General features: G+C 39.2%; 4 protein-coding genes across 5 annotated transcripts; 2 read left to right on the top strand and 2 right to left on the bottom strand.

Moving 5' to 3' along the window:
- Positions 1-4,477: 4,477 nt before the first annotated feature.
- LOC125234527 (RNA-binding protein spenito) lies at positions 4,478-7,472 on the bottom strand. Its single transcript, XM_048140793.1, is given in 2 exon segments — positions 4,478-5,438; positions 5,441-7,472. Coding segments are annotated over 2 exon segments (2,250 nt in total). The 5' UTR covers positions 7,142-7,472; the 3' UTR covers positions 4,478-4,889.
- A 726-nt stretch (positions 7,473-8,198) lies between these two features.
- On the top strand, positions 8,199-9,585 carry LOC125234709 (peroxisomal membrane protein 11B). The gene is made up of 3 exons (XM_048141070.1): positions 8,199-8,495; positions 8,597-8,712; positions 8,833-9,585. Exons 1-3 carry the CDS (start codon positions 8,440-8,442, stop codon positions 9,372-9,374), a joined length of 714 nt encoding a protein of 237 aa, XP_047997027.1. The 5' UTR covers positions 8,199-8,439; the 3' UTR covers positions 9,375-9,585.
- Positions 9,586-10,351: 766 nt separating this feature from the next.
- On the top strand, positions 10,352-11,246 carry LOC125234791 (28S ribosomal protein S17, mitochondrial). Its single transcript, XM_048141192.1, has 2 exons — positions 10,352-10,596; positions 10,828-11,246. Exons 1-2 carry the CDS (start codon positions 10,471-10,473, stop codon positions 11,185-11,187), a joined length of 486 nt encoding a protein of 161 aa, XP_047997149.1. The 5' UTR covers positions 10,352-10,470; the 3' UTR covers positions 11,188-11,246.
- A 703-nt stretch (positions 11,247-11,949) lies between these two features.
- LOC125234461 (RNA polymerase II subunit A C-terminal domain phosphatase) lies at positions 11,950-23,791 on the bottom strand. Of its 2 annotated transcripts, XM_048140715.1 has the most exons (11): positions 23,549-23,790; positions 23,069-23,216; positions 22,473-22,610; positions 21,897-22,147; positions 21,089-21,231; positions 20,194-20,527; positions 18,990-19,225; positions 18,247-18,389; positions 16,211-16,387; positions 12,433-12,622; positions 11,950-12,131 (listed from the first exon to the last, which is right to left on the bottom strand). In XM_048140715.1, the coding sequence occupies exons 1-11, from the start codon at positions 23,764-23,766 to the stop codon at positions 12,001-12,003; spliced, it is 2,109 nt and encodes a 702-aa protein (XP_047996672.1). In that variant the 5' UTR covers positions 23,767-23,790; the 3' UTR covers positions 11,950-12,000. The 2 variants fall into 2 exon arrangements, with proteins under 2 accessions (XP_047996672.1, XP_047996673.1); XM_048140716.1 differs by lacking the exon at positions 11,950-12,131 and having other exon boundaries at positions 12,485-12,622; positions 16,211-16,382; positions 23,549-23,791.
- Positions 23,792-23,803: the final 12 nt, after the last annotated feature.

Genomic DNA, 23,803 nt, shown 5'->3' with positions numbered 1-23,803 from the left:
GCATTTGCCACGGCTCATGGGAGCCTGGGGTCAGCTTTGACAACATTTAACATTATTATTGGGCATCATCCTCCTTGCGTTATCCCGGCATTTGCCACGGCTCATGGGAGCCTGGGGTCAGCTTTGACAACATTTAACATTATTATTGGGCATCATCCTCCTTGCGTTATCCCGGCATTTGCCACGGCTCATGGGAGCCTGGGGTCAGCTTTGACAACATTTAACATTATTATTGGGCATCATCCTCCTTGCGTTATCCCGGCATTTGCCACGGCTCATGGGAGCCTGGGGTCAGCTTTGACAACATTTAACATTATTATTGGGCATCATCCTCCTTGCGTTATCCCGGCATTTGCCACGGCTCATGGGAGCCTGGGGTCAGCTTTGACAACATTTAACATTATTATTGGGCATCATCCTCCTTGCGTTATCCCGGCATTTGCCACGGCTCATGGGAGCCTGGGGTCAGCTTTGACAACATTTAACATTATTATTGGGCATCATCCTCCTTGCGTTATCCCGGCATTTGCCACGGCTCATGGGAGCCTGGGGTCAGCTTTGACAACATTTAACATTATTATTGGGCATCATCCTCCTTGCGTTATCCCGGCATTTGCCACGGCTCATGGGAGCCTGGGGTCAGCTTTGACAACATTTAACATTATTATTGGGCATCATCCTCCTTGCGTTATCCCGGCATTTGCCACGGCTCATGGGAGCCTGGGGTCAGCTTTGACAACATTTAACATTATTATTGGGCATCATCCTCCTTGCGTTATCCCGGCATTTGCCACGGCTCATGGGAGCCTGGGGTCAGCTTTGACAACATTTAACATTATTATTGGGCATCAAGTTCAAATTTGTATCAAACTAGCTTTGCTTTTCGTTTTTGAAGTATCAAAAGAGCCTTTACCAGTTGGTGTGGAAAAAAGTATTAACCCATCGTATGCTCAGGCACGGATCCGTGCGTAATATTACTAATATTAGGTACCTACTTAATTTTTTCCGGCAAGATTTTTTTTGCTCTACACCGAGGTTGGAACCCACGATTTTTTGACACATCCGCTTACGGTTACGCTTTAAATCAAGTACCTAATCTCATAATGAAATATCTATCTTATAGGTATGTAGTGATCACTGATCAGTAACGTTTAATTTAATGGCATCGTCATAGTATACATACCAGCGGCAGCGGTCAACTAAAGTTCATAATTATTTGAATTATACACTATTGCAAGATACTAACCTATGTACTTATTATAGGACACTAACCTTTATTAATCATTCATGAAATTAAACCGTTGTTCAGCATTTCTCAAAAAGTTTGTACATAGCCACGTCAGCAAATTTTAATTGATCCTATTTTGTTAAGCAACATTTAGTAATAAAAGTCGACTTTCGTAAGATATATACAGGATAATTGTTATAATTAAGAAAATATAGATACTAGAGAACCTTAAATATAAAACTTACTAAAATCTCAATTCATCAAAAAAATTTTGGTAACAAAATAGGAATAAAAAAAGAATAACTTTTCCTTAATTTCTGTACAAACTTTTTAAGAACTGCTGTGTTACCTATCAATCCTAAGTCCGTTTTCACACCATCCATCCGATGTCGGAAGGATTTCAATAGAAAAAATCCAAGATGGCGCCTGACCTGGCGAATGTATGAGATATCGGTATCGGATAATGTGAAAACGCACTTATTGGGGCTTATTTACATTAGAGAAAATAAAAGAATTGTGTCTAAGTCAACCAATTGTTTTATTAATTTCAAATCACATTTTGACTAGACTTCTTGGTAATAGAATGAATCACTGACTCTTTGCTTATAGTTTGGGTTGGGCCGTTTGATACAATTTGTATTTGTGTCTCACCTTGGGCATATACTGAGGATACCTACCATTTCCCCACTTCGTTGCAAACTGCCAGACTGTGTTAGTAGACTGGATGTGTATAAGCAGAATCCTACCACACAGTACATTCGGGATCAAAGTACTCTAGGGCAATGTAACAGCCCTCAATAAAGTTTTTGAGACACATGATTTAAGTCATGTAAGAACGCAATATTGTATTTGCAGTAGAGTGCATCCAAACGTATAGGGATTGAGCGAAGATTCGTGATGCCGTCTGCCGTTATCCAAGGGAAATTGAAGAGACTGGATTACCAATGTTCGCGTAATCCCTATATGTGTAGATTCAGCATTAGGAGATACCTACTAAAGCAATTGGATAATGCTGGTATTGTATCTAAGTAATCTAACAATGCTGCGAGTCTATTGAAGACAAGTCTGAGTACCTGTGGACAATAGTCTGTTAGTGTAAAGGATAAAATTATATTTAGACTTTGGGTATACCTAGCAGTACATCATGATCATGAATCATCTGATTTACGCCAGTTATAATAGGCAGAAGGCGGTACCTACTTAAAGCCGACAAGACAATGACATGGTATTTGAACCAGGTCACAACGTCATACCAGATAAGGCTACTTCGAAGTAGCTATGCCAGCGATACGACTTAAGAGAAATATCTTCAGTAAAACTATGTACCTACGTAGTTTCAGCGTGCACCTTATAAAGGTTAAAAAGGAGTGTACCTACAGGTTTTTAAAGGGCTGGCAACGCGCAGATCACTCCTTTGGAGGTGCAGGCGCCATAGGCTAAGGTGACCGAGGTAGGTGGTGGCTTATAATCAGACAGGTCGTATGCTTATGCTTGTTTGCCACCGATATGATGCGGTATAAAGAGAAAACGTCTCGTAAAATATCCACATTATATTAGAAATCTACGTGCTTAAATTTTAATACTATAAGATTGAAAGTTTTTTGTGTAATATTATACTCCGCTTTTTTTAATGAGTTTATGACGTAGGTACGTAGACAGGGAGGTGAACGACGGCCAGGCACGACAGCATGATCAATTGGCAGTCCAAACTGATTCTCTGGAAACCCAAGCACAAAATTGTATACCCTACTTACCTTTTCTCATGCATGGTTGACACAAAACCTTTGAACACCAAAGATAAGTAGGCAAAGCAAAACTAGACGCTAGCATATCCGGGTGCTCCGGTAGTGGGTAGTAAACTAGTGACCCTACCTGCGAAGGCGATCACCCCGGTAAGGGCATTTATTTGTGACGAACATCTGATTACTACCCTGAGTTCTGGATGTTTGGAACTAGGTCTATCTATATTTATTTTTTCATGTTTATGATTACGGTGAATTTTTACTTTTTGTGTTCGTCAAGGAGTTCAAAGGAGTAGACATAACGTATGATACTTCATCCTGAATTAGTAACTGGCGAGACCGTAATACATGAACAATGAAGATATTCCATGTTACTTCTACGTATTGCTGCATCTTTGTCGTCAGTTACTAATTTCAGGAAGGTATCTCAAGCCTGCGATACACATGCCTGTACTGTAGCTTGTAACTGGTATGGCAGTCTACTTGCCGGTAATTTTGGACGCAGTTGGCGTGCTAGGTATGCAAGCTGCAGACATGTGTATCGCAGGCTTAATGTGATTCGTTATAAATGACGCTAGGTTGGTGTGATAATGGTGTCCCTATTATGTAATGAGCAGTAATTTGTGAAATTGCCAATTTAAATGAAATACTTGACGATTCTGATAACTCAGGGATGTTATCCTAGTAAGTAGGTTTATCCGTTGTGAAAGAGGACACGAGTTTAAGTGGGCTTACCTTATACGAGATTACGCCCGCAATCGTGCAAAAAGTGGAGAAAACGAAGTAGGAAATAGGATTTTGGAAGGCAGTGATAAGTAAGGACTAGCTCATTGTTCTGTAAAACAGTGGATGGTACAAAATAAAATAATTATTTAGGTACAAGGTCTCTGATGATTATGACCTTACAAGAAAACATGTCAGCCGACTTCTGTTGCAGACAGAAGTTGGAAGTTGAGTGGGCAAGGTGGTGAAACAAAAGAAAGAAGTCGAACAAATTGTGTAGATCTAGATCATAAAAGGGAATGCAAGATTATAGAATTATGTGTATGTATAAAATCGAGAATTTTGTCATTTTAATAAATATCTTGAGGAAAGCATCCATTTATCATCAGAATCAATAAAGCATCTAAACAAAAATAATAAATCTCAAGGAAGAATTTCCTTTTATAAGACAAAAGACCTGCATCAATTGTTTGTTACTCACCAAAAATAAACTAGAGTACACACAAAAATACCATAGCACTTTTCACTGCAAACTACTTCACCTTTGTCTACTATGCTCTCAGTTAACTTTCACAAAACTTAAGGTTCTTGTTTTAAAAACTTCTAGCACATTTAATAGCACTAACATCTGGGCATTAACACATTTAATAGCTAACATCACTATCACCCCAGCATGAATAACCCACTAGTGGTTGGTTCAGTGCATCACATACAACAACACAAAATGGGACACTGAAGACTGCACTTCCGCTATCACTGTCACAAGGTATAAAAAAACTACAACTTCAGAAGAAATAGGTAATCTATTTGCATGTTCACACACTTACACTAGCACCTCACCTACCATACACTAATTTTACACTATAACTGAACATGTAAAAAACTGAATTATGTCACTATCTCATAAATACACTTGAACAATTTTTAGTCATCAGTTTATCATATTTTGATTGTTATAATACTAGCCAAAACTAACACCTATTTTTTTTAACAATTATTGCTGATCACTAAAACTGTGAACAAACACAGCACTTGCACAGTTCAAATTTTGGTTAATGAAACCTCCACTTAACTAAGTTTACATACACCTCACAACATCACTACACAACACAAGAATACATAACAAAAGTGGATATTTTATAAAAAATCTTAACTAATAATCATTTTGTTTACATAATTTAAAACTTTCATCATTTTTAAGCAGAGCCTCCGCGTACCACCACAATTACCAAGTGGTCCTCTTTCAGACTATCCTCTGTCAAGTTGTGACAAGTTCTTTTGAGTAAATCTGTGGAGAAGTCGCAAGGGGGGAAAGAGTATAGCACACCCGTAGCTTCTGTTTCTTTGTTTAACAATGAGATTACACCAGCGGCCTCTTTTTGTTTCAAATATGATACCAAATTTCTCATTGGCCTTGTCTGAATGCTTGTATCTTCATTGGTTATGGAAGCTGTAGATCCTGCCACACCTAAAAAGATGGCATGGGAACTAGATGTAGCAATTCTCTTTTGCACATCATCTAGTTTTGGCTGATCCAGCCTCAATCTTTGTGTAATTCTCAGCTGGTTTTTGCCATCTTCATCTTTCATTAGACTGTCAATAATTTCTGAATCACCATCTGTGAGATGCAATTTGGTTGGAAATAGTGAATTTTTAAGGATGAGTGCACCATTCCAAATTGTGGTTGCTTTTCGTACAACTTCTGGTAGTGTACGGGCTGAAGCTAGCATGCCTCCACTTCGGCGGGCGAGCCATCTGAATCGCTGTCGGGAGAGCGACGGCGAGGCGACCGTGAACGCGAGCGGTCAACTCCAGGTTCTCGCGAACCAGAACGACGAAGTCGACCTTCGTATTCTCCATCAGCAGGAGCACGGCGCCATTCATCATCCCGGTAGTCTCCACTGCCATGATAAACACCTCTAAACATGCCACCGCGGCCACGGCCGCCTCTGCCCCTTCCTCTATAGCCAGGTGTACCATATCCATATCCATCCTCCCAGGTGCCCTCATAACCTTCATAGCCCTCCACAGGCCTACCATCTTCACCAACTGGTGGTGCATAGGTCTTAGGTCTGTAGGGCCCGCCATTACCAACATCAGCAAAATCTATGCGGAGACGCCTGTCCGGACCACCAAGGGGAAATCCTCTCATTTCCTTGACTGCTGCTTGTGCCGCATCAATTGAGTCGTACAAAATGTAAGCATGTGCTTCACCCTTGGCATATTCAATCTTTTTGATAGCTCCAAATCTATCAAACTCTCTTTCCAGCTGGGCTACTGAAGTCCAGGGTCCTAATCCACCAACCCACACTCTTGTTGTAGGGGTGGCCTTGCCATACCCAATTTTACATTGGAATTTGCCAATATATTGGCCTGATAGCTCTACTTTGGCTCTATGTGCCATGTCAAGAGTCTGATACCTAACAAATGCAAAAGCATTACCTGTGCCCGGTGGTGGCCTCTTAATGTCAATATCCTCAACAATACCATATCTGCCAAATATGCGTCTCAGTTCCTCATCAGATATGTTTATCTCCAAATTGCCTGCAAACAATGTCCGGGTAGCTAATGGATCATCTTCAGGGTGGACATGGTGCAGGTAGTTGGGAAACTTGTCTTTCTTATTCTCCATTTTCTCAAAAGGTGGGTGATGAGGTCTTGGCATGTATGGACGTGGCATGTAGTGGGGATGCGGAGGGTGGTGCATGGGTGGGCGGTGATGCATTGGAGGTCCATGAGGACCTGCCATGGGATATTCATGCATAGGTGGGCGGAAGTCTCTATGATGGGGAGGTACAGTAGGCGGAATGCCATAGGCCCGGTCATCAGGTGGGGCGCGACGCCGCTCTGGAACTGGGGACCAAGCATAGGAATAGGGTCGGTCATAATCAGGTGGTGTAATACTGCGGGGCCTGCTCCTATACTCTGAACGAACAGGCTCATATACAGGATCAACAATTGCAACTTTATCATACAAAATTATACGCGGTTTGGCATGTTTGGCGTCTCTCGCATCGTCAACGCTACGGAAACATACGTAGGCGACTCGTTCCTCTAATTCATGGGAAATTTTGATGCTAAAATCTCCAAACTTTTTATACTCCCTATACAACGTATCCTTCACGATTTCATCGGAAGCTTTTGGGTGAAGTGCACTAACGCAGAGCACCTTATAGTAAGGTCTTGACGACTCCTCGCGGACTTCACGAGAGCGGACATAATCATCGCGATGCGGTGACACGTAGCGACCGCGGGGACTCGGGGACCGCACCCTCCTCCGCACTCGCTCCGGTGTGACGCGCTCATCCGAGCTGTCGTCGTACCTGCCAATGCTACTGCGAGTCCTCTTCGAACGCGGCATACTATCCCTGGACGAGCTCCTCTTCATGTTACGAATTTTCACCGTTATACGATCTCTATCTCTATCGCTACGCGGTAATCCAATCATGAAAGCTCAGTACGATGAACCACTATCTGAAATGCACAACATTACACGTCACTTCAAAATGTCGCTTTGTTCCAGAAAATGTACAATCACTGCAGCACACAGAGTTATGGAAGTCTTACCACAAACTATCAGTCACTTTTCCCGGATCACTCAACACCTTAACACCTCCACTCCACGAAAATAACACGCGATTTACTGAAATTCACAAGAACACTATACAGTGTCACTCACAAACATTTCTTGACAAATCAAAATGGCGTCTTCTGCATTGTACTACGTTACGCCTTCACCATCGCGAACGCGTTGCCCCACCCCGCAATCTGCGACGCAAATGTTTGGTGATTGGTACTATTGGTAGTTTCCATTTCGTGTCGTTTGGTTGGTATAGTAAAAATTATTGCCAGCGTGAAAATTTGAAGCACACAGGAATCGATTAAAATGATTCCGATTCGATTATTTCTGACAAAGTAAAAAGAAGCACACACTTTTCTTGATTGTTTTTGATCTTTTTGACTCACAGAGAACCTCCTATAGAGTAGCAATCTTGTATATTTTGTTCGCGATAGGAGTCACCAGTGTTTGGGGTGCGAGGAGCGGGCGGGGAATGTGTTAAGCTAGGAACATACTACGCGGACGTCCGTCGTAAATCGACCGCGACCGCGACCGATCAGTGTGCACGGAACAAAACATCCAGCGAGCCAGATTTCGATCGGACGTCCATGCGCTCAAGGCCACGTCCACGTCCGTCGACCGATAGTTTGCACGGATGCGTATTTATTTCCATTGTCCAGATTCCCGTCCGCGGTCGATTTACGACGGACGTCCGCGTAGTATGTTCCTAGCTTCAAGCGCCAACGTGTAAACGCAGTTGGCCATTGGCGCCAAGATCCTTTGATGTGTGGACAAAAAACCGACACCAATCGGTTGGCCGGCAAGCGCAAGCGCCAACTGCCAACTTACGGCCAAGTAGCCCTCTACACGCTTGGCCAAGGGGGTTGGTGGAACCGTTGGCCATATGTGTACAGCGGCCATTGACGGTGTCACTTGTCACTTCATCTCATCATTCAATTCATTCATTAGTTCAGTTGCGGTTTGCTTTGCTGTTCATGCTCAAGTGCTAAAGAAAATATATTAAAGAACCACAAAAATCTACACATAATTTAGTTCAGGAACATATTATCACTTTGTGAACCAGGAATCTTTTCTCAAGTGTATAATTATAAAGTTCTAAATTTACTGGGAGAAGATAAAAAAATATCAACATAGAGCCAAAAGGGTAAAGTTCGAATAACAAAGATATGGATATTATAATTAAAGTAAATAATCAGTCCAATGGCAGAGATAAATTGGCCAGGTATGCATATCAATATAATTGAACAGTCACAATAACAACACTGGATTTTTTTATTCTGGATTTTATTATTCTAAGTAATCATTTAAACTTGTTAATTACAGATTATTTCAGTATACTAGCCGCTTAATATGGCATCAACTCGAAACTAGAAACGCTAATAAATATTCAATTGACAGAATTCGTAATCTAGAACTTGCCCTCAGTTCTTTCCGTAAAAGTAAGTAAACAAATTACAACATTGTAGAGATAGTCTGTAAGTGATTTATTAAAGCAGTTATTAGTGTATTTTATGATAAGATTTTCGTAATGCCACACCAAACTTTTTTTATTTTTTCAGTCTTGCGTCTGGGAAGATGCATAGATATTTGCTACACCGCCTTGGACAGCATGCATATAGAGGATCCCTTCCTCAGAATATCACTTACAGTAAGCAAACTGGCACATGGACTATACTTGTATGCTGACCATGTTGTGTGGTTAACAAAAAGTGGATTTTTAAAAACTGATTCAGACAACTGGAACAAAACTGCAAACAGATTTTGGTTACTATCCATTATAGCAAATTTGGCTAGAGACCTCTATGAAATATTACATGTTTTAGAATTAAATAGGTCAACATTTTTAAAACCTTCAGAATTACTTGGCGTAACTTCAAGGCAGTTTGATTTGTCTTCAAGTTTAAAACATGTACATGCATTTGTTTCTTGTCACAAAGATATATTTATAGATACTGTTAAGAATTCCTGTGATTTGTTTATACCACTGACTGCTCTTGGTTTTACAAAACTTAGCCCAAGTGCTGTCGGGACATTAGGAGCGATATCATCTATAGCGGCATTGGTCACAATCATAAAACCAATAACTAAATTAGTCCCATAATCTCATTTATGTTACATTTTTAACTAAATCAAACTATAAGGCTGGATTTATATTGTTTTGTGGTGCTGGGTAAGAATTGTGATTCATAAATGCCATTTATATTTCCTAGTTGGGAGGGTTATTTGTTAGGTTTTGTTTATCATAGGTACTATGATATGAATGTATTCTATTTTGCATCATTATAATCATGTTGATTAAATGTTACAATAACTTTCCTTGTTTTATTTTGTTGCTGCTAGCTTTTGTCCCAAATCCCAAAACATGATTTATACCTGATTATATAGTTGTTTAGTCGGTAAACATTGTAGACTGTTATTCAATGAATGATTTGATTGTGTAAACAGTCAGTATAGCACTGATGTAATTGATTACATACTATCAATGATCATGCTAGATAGATCCTGAACTACCACAAATCAACATCATGGTTCTTGCACATGGCGCATTTATCCATGATTTACCCAGCCGAAGCAATGGTTTGTTAGAACCATATTGATCATGATTTGCAGGCATAAGTTTTTAATTGCCGCCAAGCTAAACTAAATATCAAACAAATACGGCAATGTAAATGTAACGCACTTGAATAGCAGCGTTTTACCTGAAATAAAACGCATATTAAATACTTACCTCACTGGAAGCTTTAAGATTGAGAGAGCATATCCGTTTCCGTCTAATTTCTATATATTTTCATACGAATTTGACTAGAATAACCGGCTCAGTGGCGACACCTGGCGGTAGCGCGCCCGAAGTTATTTCAACGATGTCGAGCTACCTTCCGTCATTGGCTCAATTACACCAGGCAGAAATGAAGTGAAAGCTTCCAGTGAGGTATGCTTACATTTTGTAGTTGGCCCTCTATCTGTATCTATGCAATACATATACATGTCTATCATGTGCAATAGCCATTTCAGATCTGGGGAGCGTTCTGAGTACCTATAAAATTGGTATATTTTTTAGTATCCAAACGCACTCTGTACTGGCACTGGCATGTCAATTGTCATGTCATTTGTTACCTGTCAAATAAATCCAAATAAAATAATAAAATTGTGTTCCACTTATTCGCTAATAATTGCTGTAAACAATTTAACCATCTAAAATGGCCCGTAACGTGGCTGAAACAGCAAGAAAATTCCTTTTAATGGGTCAGTGCGTCCCGTCTCTTAAACAAAATGCAGTTAAAATTAGAGTGAAGAGGTTAGAATTGGATGAAAATTTACTCATGGTTAGTATAAAATAAAAGTTTACTAGAAATCTTTAGATATATATCTTATTTAAATCGACACGAGCTACGAATTCCCTCTCCGATCGTGTATTGTACGATGTTTTGCAGTACAGTACATATGGCAGTTTTGAAGTTTCAACAGAGGCACATAAAGTATTACTTTGCGCAATTATAATGCGATAAAGCAGCAACATACATTATATTTAATTTTCACACTTTGTTCTGTTACAGTATTTTAGAAAAGACGAATTCTACTATTGCCATGACCCCGTCAAGAAATGTAAAACCGGAGACATAGTTTTAATCCAAGCATTGCCCCACAAGCTGACTAAACTCATCACCCATGAAGTAAAGGAGGTTGTTTATCCATTTGGCGATGTAACTGATCCTGTAACAGGCAAGAAGGTGGCTAAGGAAAGATACAGAGAAGATATTGACAGAGAAGCTGAGTTATATGGAAAACTAAAGTCTACATATGATTATAAGAAAGCACCCCCAAGAGGCTGGCAAGACAATAAGAAAGACTTTACATCTAAACCTACTTACACGAAGTTCCATGTATTTGATGAAAATGATCCATATGCTATTTAAGTAGTTTAGTATAGTTATATTAGTTTACATAGGTAAATAAAATTATGTAGATACTGTAACAGTTATTTTATTGTTGTTTTTGTCCTGCAGTGGTGTAGAGAAAAACTTGCTTGCCATATGGGATGGGTTGTGGCAGAGTGAGCCAGGATTTTTTACTATACTAATAACAAAAACAGCCAAAATAGGCGTAGGTACAGTCAGCCAAAAAAGTGGTTTACCACTTTTCGACCTTATATGTTTGAAATAGAGACGAAAAGTGGTAAACCACTTTCTTGGCTGACTGTACATGCAGTAAAATATGTAATATCTCAACTACACAGGTTGCAGTTTGGAGTTTTTATCTCATAGATCTTGATAGCGCGATCCAGGATTTTAATCACATTGAACAGCACCATCTAGCACACAAACAATCCATCAACAACCCTAAAAATCTTGGCTCATCATGATTTGTATTGGCACTTTTTCTAATTACGGATATATCCTCGAAATGGTTAAAGTTGTACATTAGCCACTTTAGCTACACACTAAGAAACATGTCGCAGCAATAGCGCTATAATTAACGTGAGTTCAACTGTAGATTCATTAATTATTAGCTACACACTATTTTTGAAACTTGTCAACAAAGAGAAACCAAACGTAAACACGGTAAATAAATGCTAATATTCTTGGATTTCTTGGGGCCCCGGAATACACCGCAGCAGAGGACCATGAAGGACTGGGGGAAGGGATATAGGGCTAAAAGCGCTTAAATGAAACAAGTGATAACGCAAAAATTAATTTATTCAGCCCGCAATTGTTCGAAGTAAACCAGCATCATTCAGCCAGGAACTCTCGTTCGAGCGCCGCGCCCATGAGGTTCCACGAGCTGTCGTCGTCCGCGTCGTCCGGCGGCTCGTCGTCGGACGGCGGCGACCGGCGCGGCCTCTTGCGGCGCGACTCACCATCTGAAAAAAAAAAAAAAAAAACCAGTAAGGGATAAGTTCATTACTCAGTACATCACATTGCTCGGCACTTCGGAAGTACGTCCGATTTCGCGGTTGTTAACTTTGTTACCCCTGCTGTACAATAATGATATCATGATATTGCTCTTAAAGGAAGGTCTAATAGGTCTTTTATTCTAAGGTCTAATATGTAGAATTTTCACAATTCCATTAGTCCTACAAATTCTCCTCAAATGCAAATTGTGACGTACCGAATTCGTAGCATACATAAATAAGTTTTTACCGATATTGTTGGCAAACTAACCTGTGTCTGATTCACTGGAGTTGTCCCCGTCCCGCGTGTCATCGAGCCTGTCCTGCACGCTGTCTTCATTCTCTAGCGTGATCAGCCGGTCTTCAGGTGGGTTCTCTTCATCGTCCAAGTCGTCATCTCTGGCGCCGGTCGCTTCCTCGTCCGACGAACTCTCATCAGATTCATTGAAGATGTCTTCAACCTGAACATAGGCACAGTATAATAAAGAGTACTATCGTACAGTATGGCCACTCCCGCTCCCCGCTGAAAGCGCCGACCACCCCCTCTCGGTTACCTCACAGTTACCGCCTGTCAAAAACGTGAACAGTCAACCTGTCATATCTCACTCATACAAGCACAGTACGCGTTTACCTACACGAGCTTAGACTGTGTGCTAGGAACGCGCCTCTTTCATATATAAGTGACCGGCCACACCAGAGCGTCGCGTGTCTCGGGGCGCGCAACGGGCGTCCGCGCCACGCCGCTTCAGTGTAATTCAAAAAACGCCTCCTCAGTACATTTTGTATAGGAAAGACGTAAGACGCGCCCCAGGTGGCGTGGCGGCGGCGGGGCGCGCGCCTTACGTCCTTCCTATACAAAATGTACTGAGGAGACGCTTTTTGAATTACACTCAGGTGGCGTGGCGCGGACGCCCGTTGCGCGCCCCGAGACACGCGACGCATAAGTGGGAACGCTGCCTAATGGACCGCCAGTGTCCGAGGTGTGACATAGGTGTAAAATTATAGTTTGAATATAATTATTTTGAGAGAATTTAGAATTTGGCTATCAATTGTTTTTATATTGGTTGCTTATTCCTTTGTGTGTCAAACATTCATGTTTGTCAGTATATACACCGTTAATGCATTATGCATTTGACTGGAAATTGTATTGTGAAATATTTGCTAGAGGTATATAGGTACATACTTATGAAAGTAGCTGGAGGACACTGAGTATAATAAGATCCCATTTAGGGTGAAGTCACATCTATCAGCTTTGAGTTGCATTTTGTGTATGAGGAGTCCCTGTTTAGGCGCGTCCACAGTGTTCAGTGTGTTCACAAAGTGAGGCATGTCACGAGGCAACGTGACCACCTTTTTTCTTAAACGTGAAACGAGACGTTCGATCTAGTTAGGTTATATGCTCGCTCGGTCGTGTGTGCGTGTGGATTGAGTGAGCACCTTCCGAAAATAAAAAAAAAATATGCTGATCATTTAGTACAAGTTCTAAAACAATTGTAAAACGAATCTCTGAATTTGTAAAAAGATAAATCAAAAGATACAGCCATTAACATGTGCTCACTCAGTTCTCACAAACTACCAACGAAAACAGTGAATATATTCAATTAACATATAATATTTATATACTAACATTTAGTAAAAAATAGGCCAACCTACCTCTATAAATATTAGATCACCTAGTGACGTATTAATTTTTTACAAATAGTTTCTTATGCTCACTCAATCCACACACTTTTGAAAAGCCGAATTTTGATGAAAAACATAAGATTTAGACCGCTATTATATGTGTATAGTTTAGTAAAAGTGAAATGGGAATTTGTAAAATACAAAACGAACCACTAACGTGTCAGGTTTTTTTATAATAAATTTTTGTAAGTGCTCACTCAGTCCACACGTTTTGAGAAAGTTAAAAATGTAAATATCTTACGATTTGTAGCACCTAAGACACTCGAAAGTACTTCAACATTTAGTAAAAATTTTTACTAAATATCCACCATCTAATATTTTATATTCGTTGTCTGGTTTTAAAGATATTCAGACATAACTTTTCTCATACAAATGTATCAAGTAGGGTGACCACACTATGTCGGCTCCTGATTTTCCCCACCTTCCCATTGTCATATTGAGATTGGGGAGTTTCGTTCGTTCAATTTTGATAATATTAAACTAATACCATATTAATTCTCCATCTGCAAACTGTTTTTAGGTTATGTTCTTGGCCTAGTGATGATGTGTATTGTGTAATTTTTATCGACGTCAGGATAATAACCATATCGACATGCATGCATTAAAAAGGACATGAATGATAATTGGTAAGAAACAAAGAATATAATACTTCACTAGTAAGAAACCAGAACCTGGTAATCTAATCGCGCTAACAGATGAGCGTACCGGATTTGTAAGTGGGAGCGAGAAATAGTTATTCTTTTCTCGCTCCCACTTACAAATCCGGTAAACTATTATCAAAATTGAACGAAACTCCCCAATCTCAATATGACAACGGGAAGGTGGGGAAAATCAGGAGCCGACATAGTGTGGTCACCGTACTTGATACATTTGTATGAGAAAAGTTATGTCTGATTATCTTTAAAACCAGACAACGAATATAAAATATTAGATGGTGGATATTTAGTAAAAATTTTTACTAAATGTTGAAGTACTTTCGAGTGTCTTAGGTGCTACAAATCGTAAGATATTTACATTTTTAACTTTCTCAAAACGTGTGGACTGAGTGAGCACTTACAAAAATTTATTATAAAAAACCTGACACGTTAGTGGTTCGTTTTGTATTTTACAAATTCCCATTTCACTTTTACTAAACTATACACATATAATAGCGGTCTAAATCTTATGTTTTTCATCAAAATTCGGCTTTTCAAAAGTGTGTGGATTGAGTGAGCATAAGAAACTATTTATAAAAAATTTAATACGTCACTAGGTGATCTAATATTTATAGAGGTAGGTTGGCCTATTTTTTACTAAATGTTAGTATATAAATATTATATGTTAAATGAATATATTCACTGTTTTCGTTGGTAGTTTGTGAGAACTGAGTGAGCACATGTTAATGGCTGTATCTTTTGATTTATCTTTTTACAAATTCAGAGATTCGTTTTACAATTGTTTTAGAACTTTTACTAAATGATCAGCATATTTTTTTTTGTTTTCGGAAGGTGCTCACTCAATCCACACACACACTAAAAATTACACCATACACATCATCACTACGCCAAGAACATAACCTAAAAACAGTTTGCAGATGGAGAATTAATATGGTATTAGTTTAATATAAACTATTATCAAAATTGAACGAAACTCCCCAATCTCAATATGACAATGGGAAGGCGGGGAAAATCAGGAGCCGACATAGTGTGGCCACCCTACATGATACATTTGTATGAGAAAAGTTATGTCTGAATATCTTTAAAACCAGACAACGAATATAAAATATTAAATGGTGGATATTTAGTAAACATTTTTACTAAATGTTGAAGTACTTTTGAGTGTCTGTGGTGCTACAAATCTTAAGATATTTACATTTTTAACTTTCTCAAAACGTGTGGGCTGAGTGAGCACTTACAAAAATTTATTATAAAAAACCCTGACGCGTTAGTGGTTCGTTTTGTATTTTACAAATTCCCATTTCACTTTTACTAAACTATACACATATAATAGCGGTCTAAATCTTGTTTTTCATCAAAATTCGGCTTTTCAAAAGTGTGAGGATCGAGTGAGCATAAGAAAGTATTTGTAAAAAATTAAATACGTCACTAGGTGATCTAAAATCTATAGAGGTAAGTTGGCATATTTTTTACTAAATGTCAGTATATCAATATTATATGTTAAATGATTACATTCACTGTTTTCGTCGGTAGTTTGTGAGAACCGAGTGAGCATATGTTAACGACTGTATCTTTTGATTTATCTTTTTACAAATTCAGAGATTCGTTTTACAATCGTTTTAGAACTTTTACTAAATGATCAGCATATATTTTTTTATTTTCGGAAGGTGCTCACTCAATCCACACGCACACGCACACCTCGGTCGTTACCTCGCGGTCCATGTCGGCGATGTCGTCACTGGAGAAGGAGAGCAGCGGGTTGATGGTGTCGGCGAAGCGGCCCGACGCCGTGCGCTTGCGCGCCGCCGCGACCGGCGCGGGCGCGGGCGCCGGCGCGGGCGCCGGCGGCGGGCTGCTGCAGTGCGCGGGCGGCCGCCGCGCGCTGCTCTGTGGAACGAGCGCCGTTAAGAGGTCGTCAACTTCTTACATCGGAGGAATTAGTATGTTGCATGGACGTATATATATGGACGAGACATGTTGTTCTATACATACAATTGCTTATATAAATAGCACCCATTCTGACGTTGAACGCATAAACATATCGCTGTCTCGTTTTAACTCAGCACTATAACCGATGACAAAAGAATATGACAGTATTTCAGTACGTACATAAAGTGGAACATGAATATGCGTAAATACCTAATGCGACCGAAAATCCGCCATGTTTTGTTCTGTGAATGTCATTGTCAGTGTGTTCAGGCGACTGTACTCCCATTAAAATATTAATTCTATAAAGAATGAATAGTATGTGAAATGAGCCGAGAACGTTGCAAAGTTTATCGATTTATCGACAAATCATAATTACAGTAAAATGTTATGGGCAGCACTAAAACCGCCATGTTTTGTCCCAGGATGACGTCACATCCGGCACGCGTTTTTTGTTGATGTTTCACTTCCATAGGTTTCCTATTTCAGTGGTATGTTGCTTCTGGAAGGTTATGTATGAAAATTTTGGCATAATTAATGGAAGATTTTTTTTGATTGGGATATGTACATTATAGGCCGAAGTTATTTTTCATCAACCCTCCCCATCCCTCCCCCCTCTGCGTCACCCCTCTTCCCCCCTTAAATAGCCGAAAATGTGGTTTTTCGCGATTTCTGACAAAACCGTTGAAGATACAGAAAAAGTGTGTATGAATAAAGTAATCCTTAATAAATTTACTACAAATCATTCATTGACACTTTGGTTCTAGCACTTATAGTTTTCGCGTGATCCATCACGAAAGTTGGTCCTTTGCTGCAATTTTCTTTAGTGAATGTTAAGTTTTCTCCCAAATTGCTTACGAAATCTGTTTGATATTACTAAAATAATATAAACTGAAAATGAATTTCAGGGAGAAAAATCACTACCATGGGTGGAACTTGAACTCACGGATTCTGGATTGATACTCCAGGGCTCTACCAACAGCTACCAAAAGCTCATCCCCAGTCATCGATATACTATATGGATCAATGGTACTCCTAGCGACTACTACCGTGAAAATATTACGTCTTAAATAGTTACTGGAATTCCAAGACATATTGGAAATTCCACCCATGGTAGTGATTTTTCCCCCTTAATTTTATTTTAGTCATGAGTTACAATATTTTAGTCATATCAAACAAATTTCGACGATTTCGTAAGCATTTTGGGCGAAAACTTAACATTCATTAAAGAAAATTGCAGCAAAGGACCAACTTTCGTGACGGATCGCGCAAAAACTATAAGTGCTAGAACCAAAGTGTTAATGAATGATTTGTAGTAAATTTATTAAGGATTACTTTGTTCCTACGCGCTTTTTCTGTATCTTCAACATTTTTGTCAGAAATCGAGAAAAACCGCATTTTCGGCACTTTAAGGGAGGGTAGAGGGGTGACGCAGAGGGGGGAGGGGTGGGGAGGGTTGATGAAAAATAACTTCGGTCTATAAGGTACATATTTCAATTAAAAAAAACCTTCCATTAATTATGCCGTAATTTTAGCTAATTTCCCCCTACTAAATGGGAGGTAGTGGCTTATGCCGATTATGACACGTATCAGAAATATAACTTTTTTTCTATGAAATAGAAACACGGGGGTCAAAATTTGGAGTGACGTAATTAATTAATTAAACCTACTATTATATTGAAACTGATAATGGTGATGTCTTCATCTTTCAGTCGAAATCTTGGCACGTCTTCGAACGAAACGCGACCTAAATGTATAAAGCGTCACGATGATCACGATTCTTATACCGAATTTGTCAACATAATTATTCTATACTTTACCTGTCCACCTCGTTGTAAGGGGTACAATCTTTCGTCGACGCGCTCCCACCGCTCCGCGCAGGCCCACAGCCACTCCGGCGTCACGACGTGGAGTTTGTTCTTTCCCTCGCCTATACGCCTGCTTGCGTTCACTTTTGCAGTTCCTAAAAGTTAAAAATATAATAATGTCCTAAATACACAAAGATCAAACAAATTGATAATGACCAAGTATATTGCCAGTCAACATACTTTATGGAAAAATTATCTAAATACGCAGGCCGCAGTCAGAATCCAAACAGGACCTAATTTTATTGTAATACCACCCGAAACGGCCGCCATGGTCATCTTGTCATACTATTTTATTGTACTACCACCCGAAACGGCCGCCATGGTCATCTTGTCATACTATTTTATAGTACTACCAACCGAAACGGCCGCCATGGTCATCTTATACTATTTTATAGTACTACCACCCGAAACGGCCGCCATGGTCATCATATCATACTATTTTATAGTACTACCAGTACTACCACCCGAAACGGCCGCCATGGTCATCTTGTCATACTATTTAATTGCTTTGTAAATATGATTTTATGACAAAAAATTGTACTAAACACTTATTAAGTATAAAAATAAATTAAAAGTTAATACATTTACTACTGATACTAGCTAGTCCATTGCTACATATGCTGCTTGTGTGCCTCCTATGTCATACACCAAAAAGATAGGTTGGATAGCATAGTGCACACAGATAGTTTAATTACCTGACCGCACAGCCACTAAATGAGTCGATTTCTCAGTGAAATCTTGCGTAACTTCAGCCCCTAGACTCCTCGCCACTAAGTACGCTCTAGAAGTTTCTAATCTCTGATGCGTGGGCACCAGCCCGCTGAAAACTAGGCTGGCTCCTTCTAGAACCTTGCTTTTCACTTCTGGTATGATGGTCTTCAAGTCTGGTATTTGTTTACCATCCATTTTGTCATACAGTTCGTAGAAAGATCTGAAAATAGAAATTATAGTTAAAAACCAAAAATATCAGAAAAATACTGAAAGGTTTTATATAAGAGTTGAGGTGGGTAGAGTAGCACTAAATCTTTTTACGCAAAATTAGCACAATGGTTTTTTTTTATACTACGTCGGTGGCAAACAAGCATACGGCCCGCCTGATGTAAAGCGGTCACCGTAACCTATGGACGCCTGCAACTCAAACAGTGTCACATGCGCGTTGCCACCCCATTAGAAACTTGTACATTCCCTTTTGCTGTGTTAAGTACACAGCAAAAAGGAGTGTACAAGTTCCAAGGAGGGTTCGGGTTGCCGACGACGACTCAAAGGACAATAGACGGAACAAGTTAGTTCTGTAAGTCCTCCTGTCATCAGCACACCGCACCCTCGTTGAGCTCTGGCAGCCTTACTCACCGACAGGAACACAACACTATGAGAAGGGTCTAGTGCTATTTGGCTGCGGTCTTCTGTAAGGCGGAAGTACTACCCCAGTTGGGCTCTGATCTAGATTCGAGCGAGACGATATCCGCTGTGCTGTGCCCTACCACACAAAGCGGAATATCATCCGCTATGCCCTACCTCCTACAAGATTGTCGATTTGCTAAAAGTGCACAGTAAAAACGACTAACTAGTCTTAATTTATTTGCAGCCAAAATGTGCAGTAAACATGACATTATCATTATTGACATGAAATTGGATAAAAATTGCAAATACTTTATATTTATATCACAAAAAGTTAATTAGGTAATTTGTCCTCTACAGGTATTTTTTGAAACCGTTTGCCTTCCTTTTCAGTCTTAGGCAGTTTTCACATTATCCGATCCGATATCGGATGTCGGAAGGATTTCAATAGAAAAAATCGAAGACGGCGCCTGTAATGTATGGGATATCGGTCCGACATCCGATCGGTTAATGTTAAAACGCACTTTAAATTCTAACAGGTTCATGAACGTTGTTACTTACTTATGTATTCTCAAAAGAATATCATCCAAATATATTAAATAGTCATCAGGATCTTCAACCTCTATTTGTCCGTCAGCCGTCTCTACCCATTTAGGCTCCTGCGGCTCACTGGCTACATCTTCTTCATCTTTTGTTTCCGATTTATCCTCTTTCTCCTTATCATTAATAATTTTCCCATTATCACCATCTTCCACTGTCTCTTCTTTCTCTTTCTTATCACTATTGCTTTCTTTGTCTTTCTTTTGTTCTGGTTCGGGGTCTAGAGTAGGCATTTGATTGGCGGGGGATACTTGGGAACCGTTTTTACCACTGATAAGCTTTGCTTTTTCATCAACTGCAATTAAAAAATAGATTAAATTTAAAATATGGGTCTCACGGAATGTACTTTCTGAGAATAGAAGCAAGAAAATGTAGTCCTCGTATCTGTCTCTCTTTTAAGGCTTAATACAAAAGAAAGTCTTCAGAAGGACTCTTTATTTAATATTTGGACTGATTGTAAGATATTATCTTATCACTCTAAAATATATCTCTGAAAAAGTAGCAATCAATCCACTTCTATTTCTTGTGAGTAGAAAATGGTATAGATTCTATGCAAAATTATTCAAGGTTCTACCGTGAAGTAAAATAATAGGATTTTTAAGCTATCAGTGCAATCCTAAGCTATTTATAGGTACACCAAATAGAATTTTGTGGCCAATTTATATTATGTGCCTATCTCGAAAATTCAGAGGGCCATAATATGTACAGAATAACGTCGTAAGATACTGTAAGTAAGGAAATTAGTAACTCTTGTAGATTTAAAACACTCCCTTTGGTCGTGTTTTTATGTATCACCACTAGAACTTCCTTTTTTCCGCATTTGTATCGTAATGTACTATTTTAATGATATACTTACTGGCTTGAGGTGGTGCATTGATATCTCCCGTGTTCTGAAAGAATGAGTATGGCCTAACGTGGATGAGGTTAGACGCGTGCCGCCACACGTCTTCTCTGTCATCTATTATGCAGACCATGTTGTCTCCACAGGGAAACAATGCTCTGAAAAAAAAAACATTGAAAACATTTGTAACATTGAATTTAGAGTTTATTTCATTGTTGTAGTGCAGTGGTGGGCAAAGGCGGGCCATATTCGGCCCTCCACCATTCCTGCAAAATAATGTAGCCAGCATTATAGTAAAAATGCATTTTTGGTGTAAATTTGGCCCTTAGTGAAAGTTTGCCCACCACTGTTGTGTATAAGGGTGTAAATTTGTTAATATTTGAACTCATTGGGTTAAATTGTGGCGTAGGCGAGAGGCTGGCAACCTGTCACTGCAATGTCACAGTTTCGTTTTCTTTCAACCCCTTATTTGCCAAGAGTGGCACTGAAGCTTTAGTAGTTTCATGTGTTCTGCCTACCCCTTTATGGGATACAGGCGTGATTGTATGTATGTATGTATTTTAACTCATATGAAAGTAGTAAGAATCTTTCTCAGTCTTTATTATGGGCGCAACTTAAAGCAATCAGAAGTTTGAGTTCAACCCATCAGAATTTTCGCAAGTTTATAATGAGCGAAAGTTATCCACTATCCATACTAATATTATAAATGGGAAAGTGTGTGAGTCTGTTTGTTTGTCTGCCTTTCTGCCTATTCCGAGCGAAGCCGCGGGCAAAAGCTAATTTACAATAAAGAGAAAAGAGCAAAAATCAACCTGACACTTACTTTAAATTGGCAGATTTTGTTCTAGCATCAAAACACTCATCCCTTGACAAAATCCTATGAGAAAAGTACTTCTTCTCAGGATCCAACAAGTCAGCGATAGCATGAGCGTATTGTCGCGCGCCGAATGTACAAACATGCAGCTCATAGTGTTTAGACGCTGATTCAAGGAACTCCTGGGTCCGGGGCCTGAGCCGGGTGTGGCACCAGCGGCCGGGGCTGCCTGGACCTCGCAGGAAGAAGTGGAGTACATCCTGTAGTCAAACATAAAAAGGCTTATTAAAATAACTTTAATATATAATTTATACTTTATTTTCTTTGATTGTTAATAAATATGTTTATGATTTATTTACATCTTAATTTGACTCCTTATTACATGTTGTTTCAACTTTTTGAGGCTTTGTTTTATTGTGATTGGGATAAGTTCCTCTTGTACCTCAATTTGAAGCATGAAGAGCAAAATGAAATTATTCCTACTATCAGAAATATTAACACCCTTATTCATAAACATACTACTACAATATAAGGGGGTAAATATGTATAAGTGTGCCAAATATTATTTAAACTTTAGAACATTACCTTCAAATTAGGTGGAATATTATCATTAGTAGTGTGCACTAATGTCTGATCCAAGTCCACTAGCAGCACCAGCTTGCGATCTTTCAGAAGGCGCTCTGCATCTTCTCGGCCTAACTTCTGAGCCAGCTCTTCTGAAACCTGTTCAATAAATTACAATTATATAACAATACATTGTTTTGTGGAACTATGCAACTCCTGGAAGTTATATAAATATGGTAACCTCCTTTAAAAACTGCTATACTTTTGCATTTACTATGATTATTTGACTTCAAAAAATTTAAACAAAAATTAGTAAGTAAGTAAATATTCTTTATTGCACCATTTTACATGTTATAAATATACAGAATGTTGAGTGAGAGTATAACTAGGTAACAACCGGCGGTCTTATCGCTAAAAAGCGATCTCTTCCAGACAACCTTAGGGTAGCTGGAAAAACGGAACAGAAACAAAAAATTAGGTAATGAGTCTGAATGTTTTATTACTTCTATTGCTTGAATAGGACTCATAAAAGTTTAGGTATATTGCCCAATCAGTTTGAAATGGATTGTCTTTTGATGTAATTATTATAATAATGATAAATAGATGAGTGAAATTACCTTAAGTTCAGGTACCGAATGCACCATGGGCACGACCGCCGCGTCCCTCTTTGATACTTCGTCGGTACGCAGGTCGGCGCCGCACTCCGCACACATCTCCTTCATCACAGTAGGGTGCCGACATTCTTCTAATTCTGCTACTGGTGCCCTGTAAGTGTAATATTTAGGTTAGTTATTTGTACAAGTGTGAACACGTAAACAAACGAACTGAAGTAACACTGTTTTTTCTTATTTATACTGCTATTTGTTAAGTTCTACAATAGTTATTACACGAATCAAGTTATAAAAATATAGTCGTATATTTAGTAAACAAGAGTTCAAATTTGGCGGGAAAGTAAGATTAACATGGCCGCGCCAGAAAGAGATATAGCAAATTACAGTTTTGAACATTGTGTTTAAAATGAATGAAATTGCTTTGGAATACGAATACAAAAATTGTAAGAGTAAATGACTAAGATTAGTTTACGTGACGTCACTCACCCCGGCTCTGCAATGTCGCCTTCCTTTACCTTGATGCTCGATATCGTACCAGCGCGAATAGCTTTGTATTTCTTTGTTTCACTATTTTGGCCTGAGGAATCATTGTATAAAAATAATATTTGGCCTTGTGATACGAATGCACCTTCTTTCACTTTCCATTTTGAGAGTTTCACAGGCTTTTCTGATGGAACAGAAATAGGCACAGTTTGGTCGGCCATTTTGAACGGATATTGCGCTTTGTTTATTGAAAGAACA

This window comes from Leguminivora glycinivorella, chromosome 16, assembly GCF_023078275.1.
Source record: "Leguminivora glycinivorella isolate SPB_JAAS2020 chromosome 16, LegGlyc_1.1, whole genome shotgun sequence".
Lineage (NCBI taxonomy): Eukaryota > Metazoa > Arthropoda > Insecta > Lepidoptera > Tortricidae > Leguminivora > Leguminivora glycinivorella.
Note: the sequence above shows the minus strand (reverse complement) of the source record. Positions and strands in the feature narration are given on the sequence as shown.

Bases quoted from the DNA above. Each gene is read 5' to 3' on its own strand.
- LOC125234709 (XM_048141070.1), top strand. From the start codon at position 8,440: ATGGATATTATAATTAAAGTAAATAATCAGTCCAATGGCAGAGATAAA. The intron at 8,496-8,596 runs GTATGCATATCA...TGTTAATTACAG, and splicing joins GGCAGAGATAAATTGGCCAG to ATTATTTCAGTATACTAGCC. The intron at 8,713-8,832 runs GTAAGTAAACAA...TTATTTTTTCAG, and splicing joins CCTCAGTTCTTTCCGTAAAA to TCTTGCGTCTGGGAAGATGC.
- LOC125234791 (XM_048141192.1), top strand. From the start codon at position 10,471: ATGGCCCGTAACGTGGCTGAAACAGCAAGAAAATTCCTTTTAATGGGT. The intron at 10,597-10,827 runs GTTAGTATAAAA...GTTCTGTTACAG, and splicing joins TGGATGAAAATTTACTCATG to TATTTTAGAAAAGACGAATT.
- LOC125234461 (XM_048140715.1), bottom strand. From the start codon at position 23,766: ATGGCCGACCAAACTGTGCCTATTTCTGTTCCATCAGAAAAGCCTGTG. The intron at 22,148-22,472 runs GTAATGTTCTAA...GTTTGACTACAG, and splicing joins ATATTCCACCTAATTTGAAG to GATGTACTCCACTTCTTCCT. The intron at 19,226-20,193 runs GTAAGTAACAAC...TTCTATTTTCAG, and splicing joins ATTCTTTTGAGAATACATAA to ATCTTTCTACGAACTGTATG.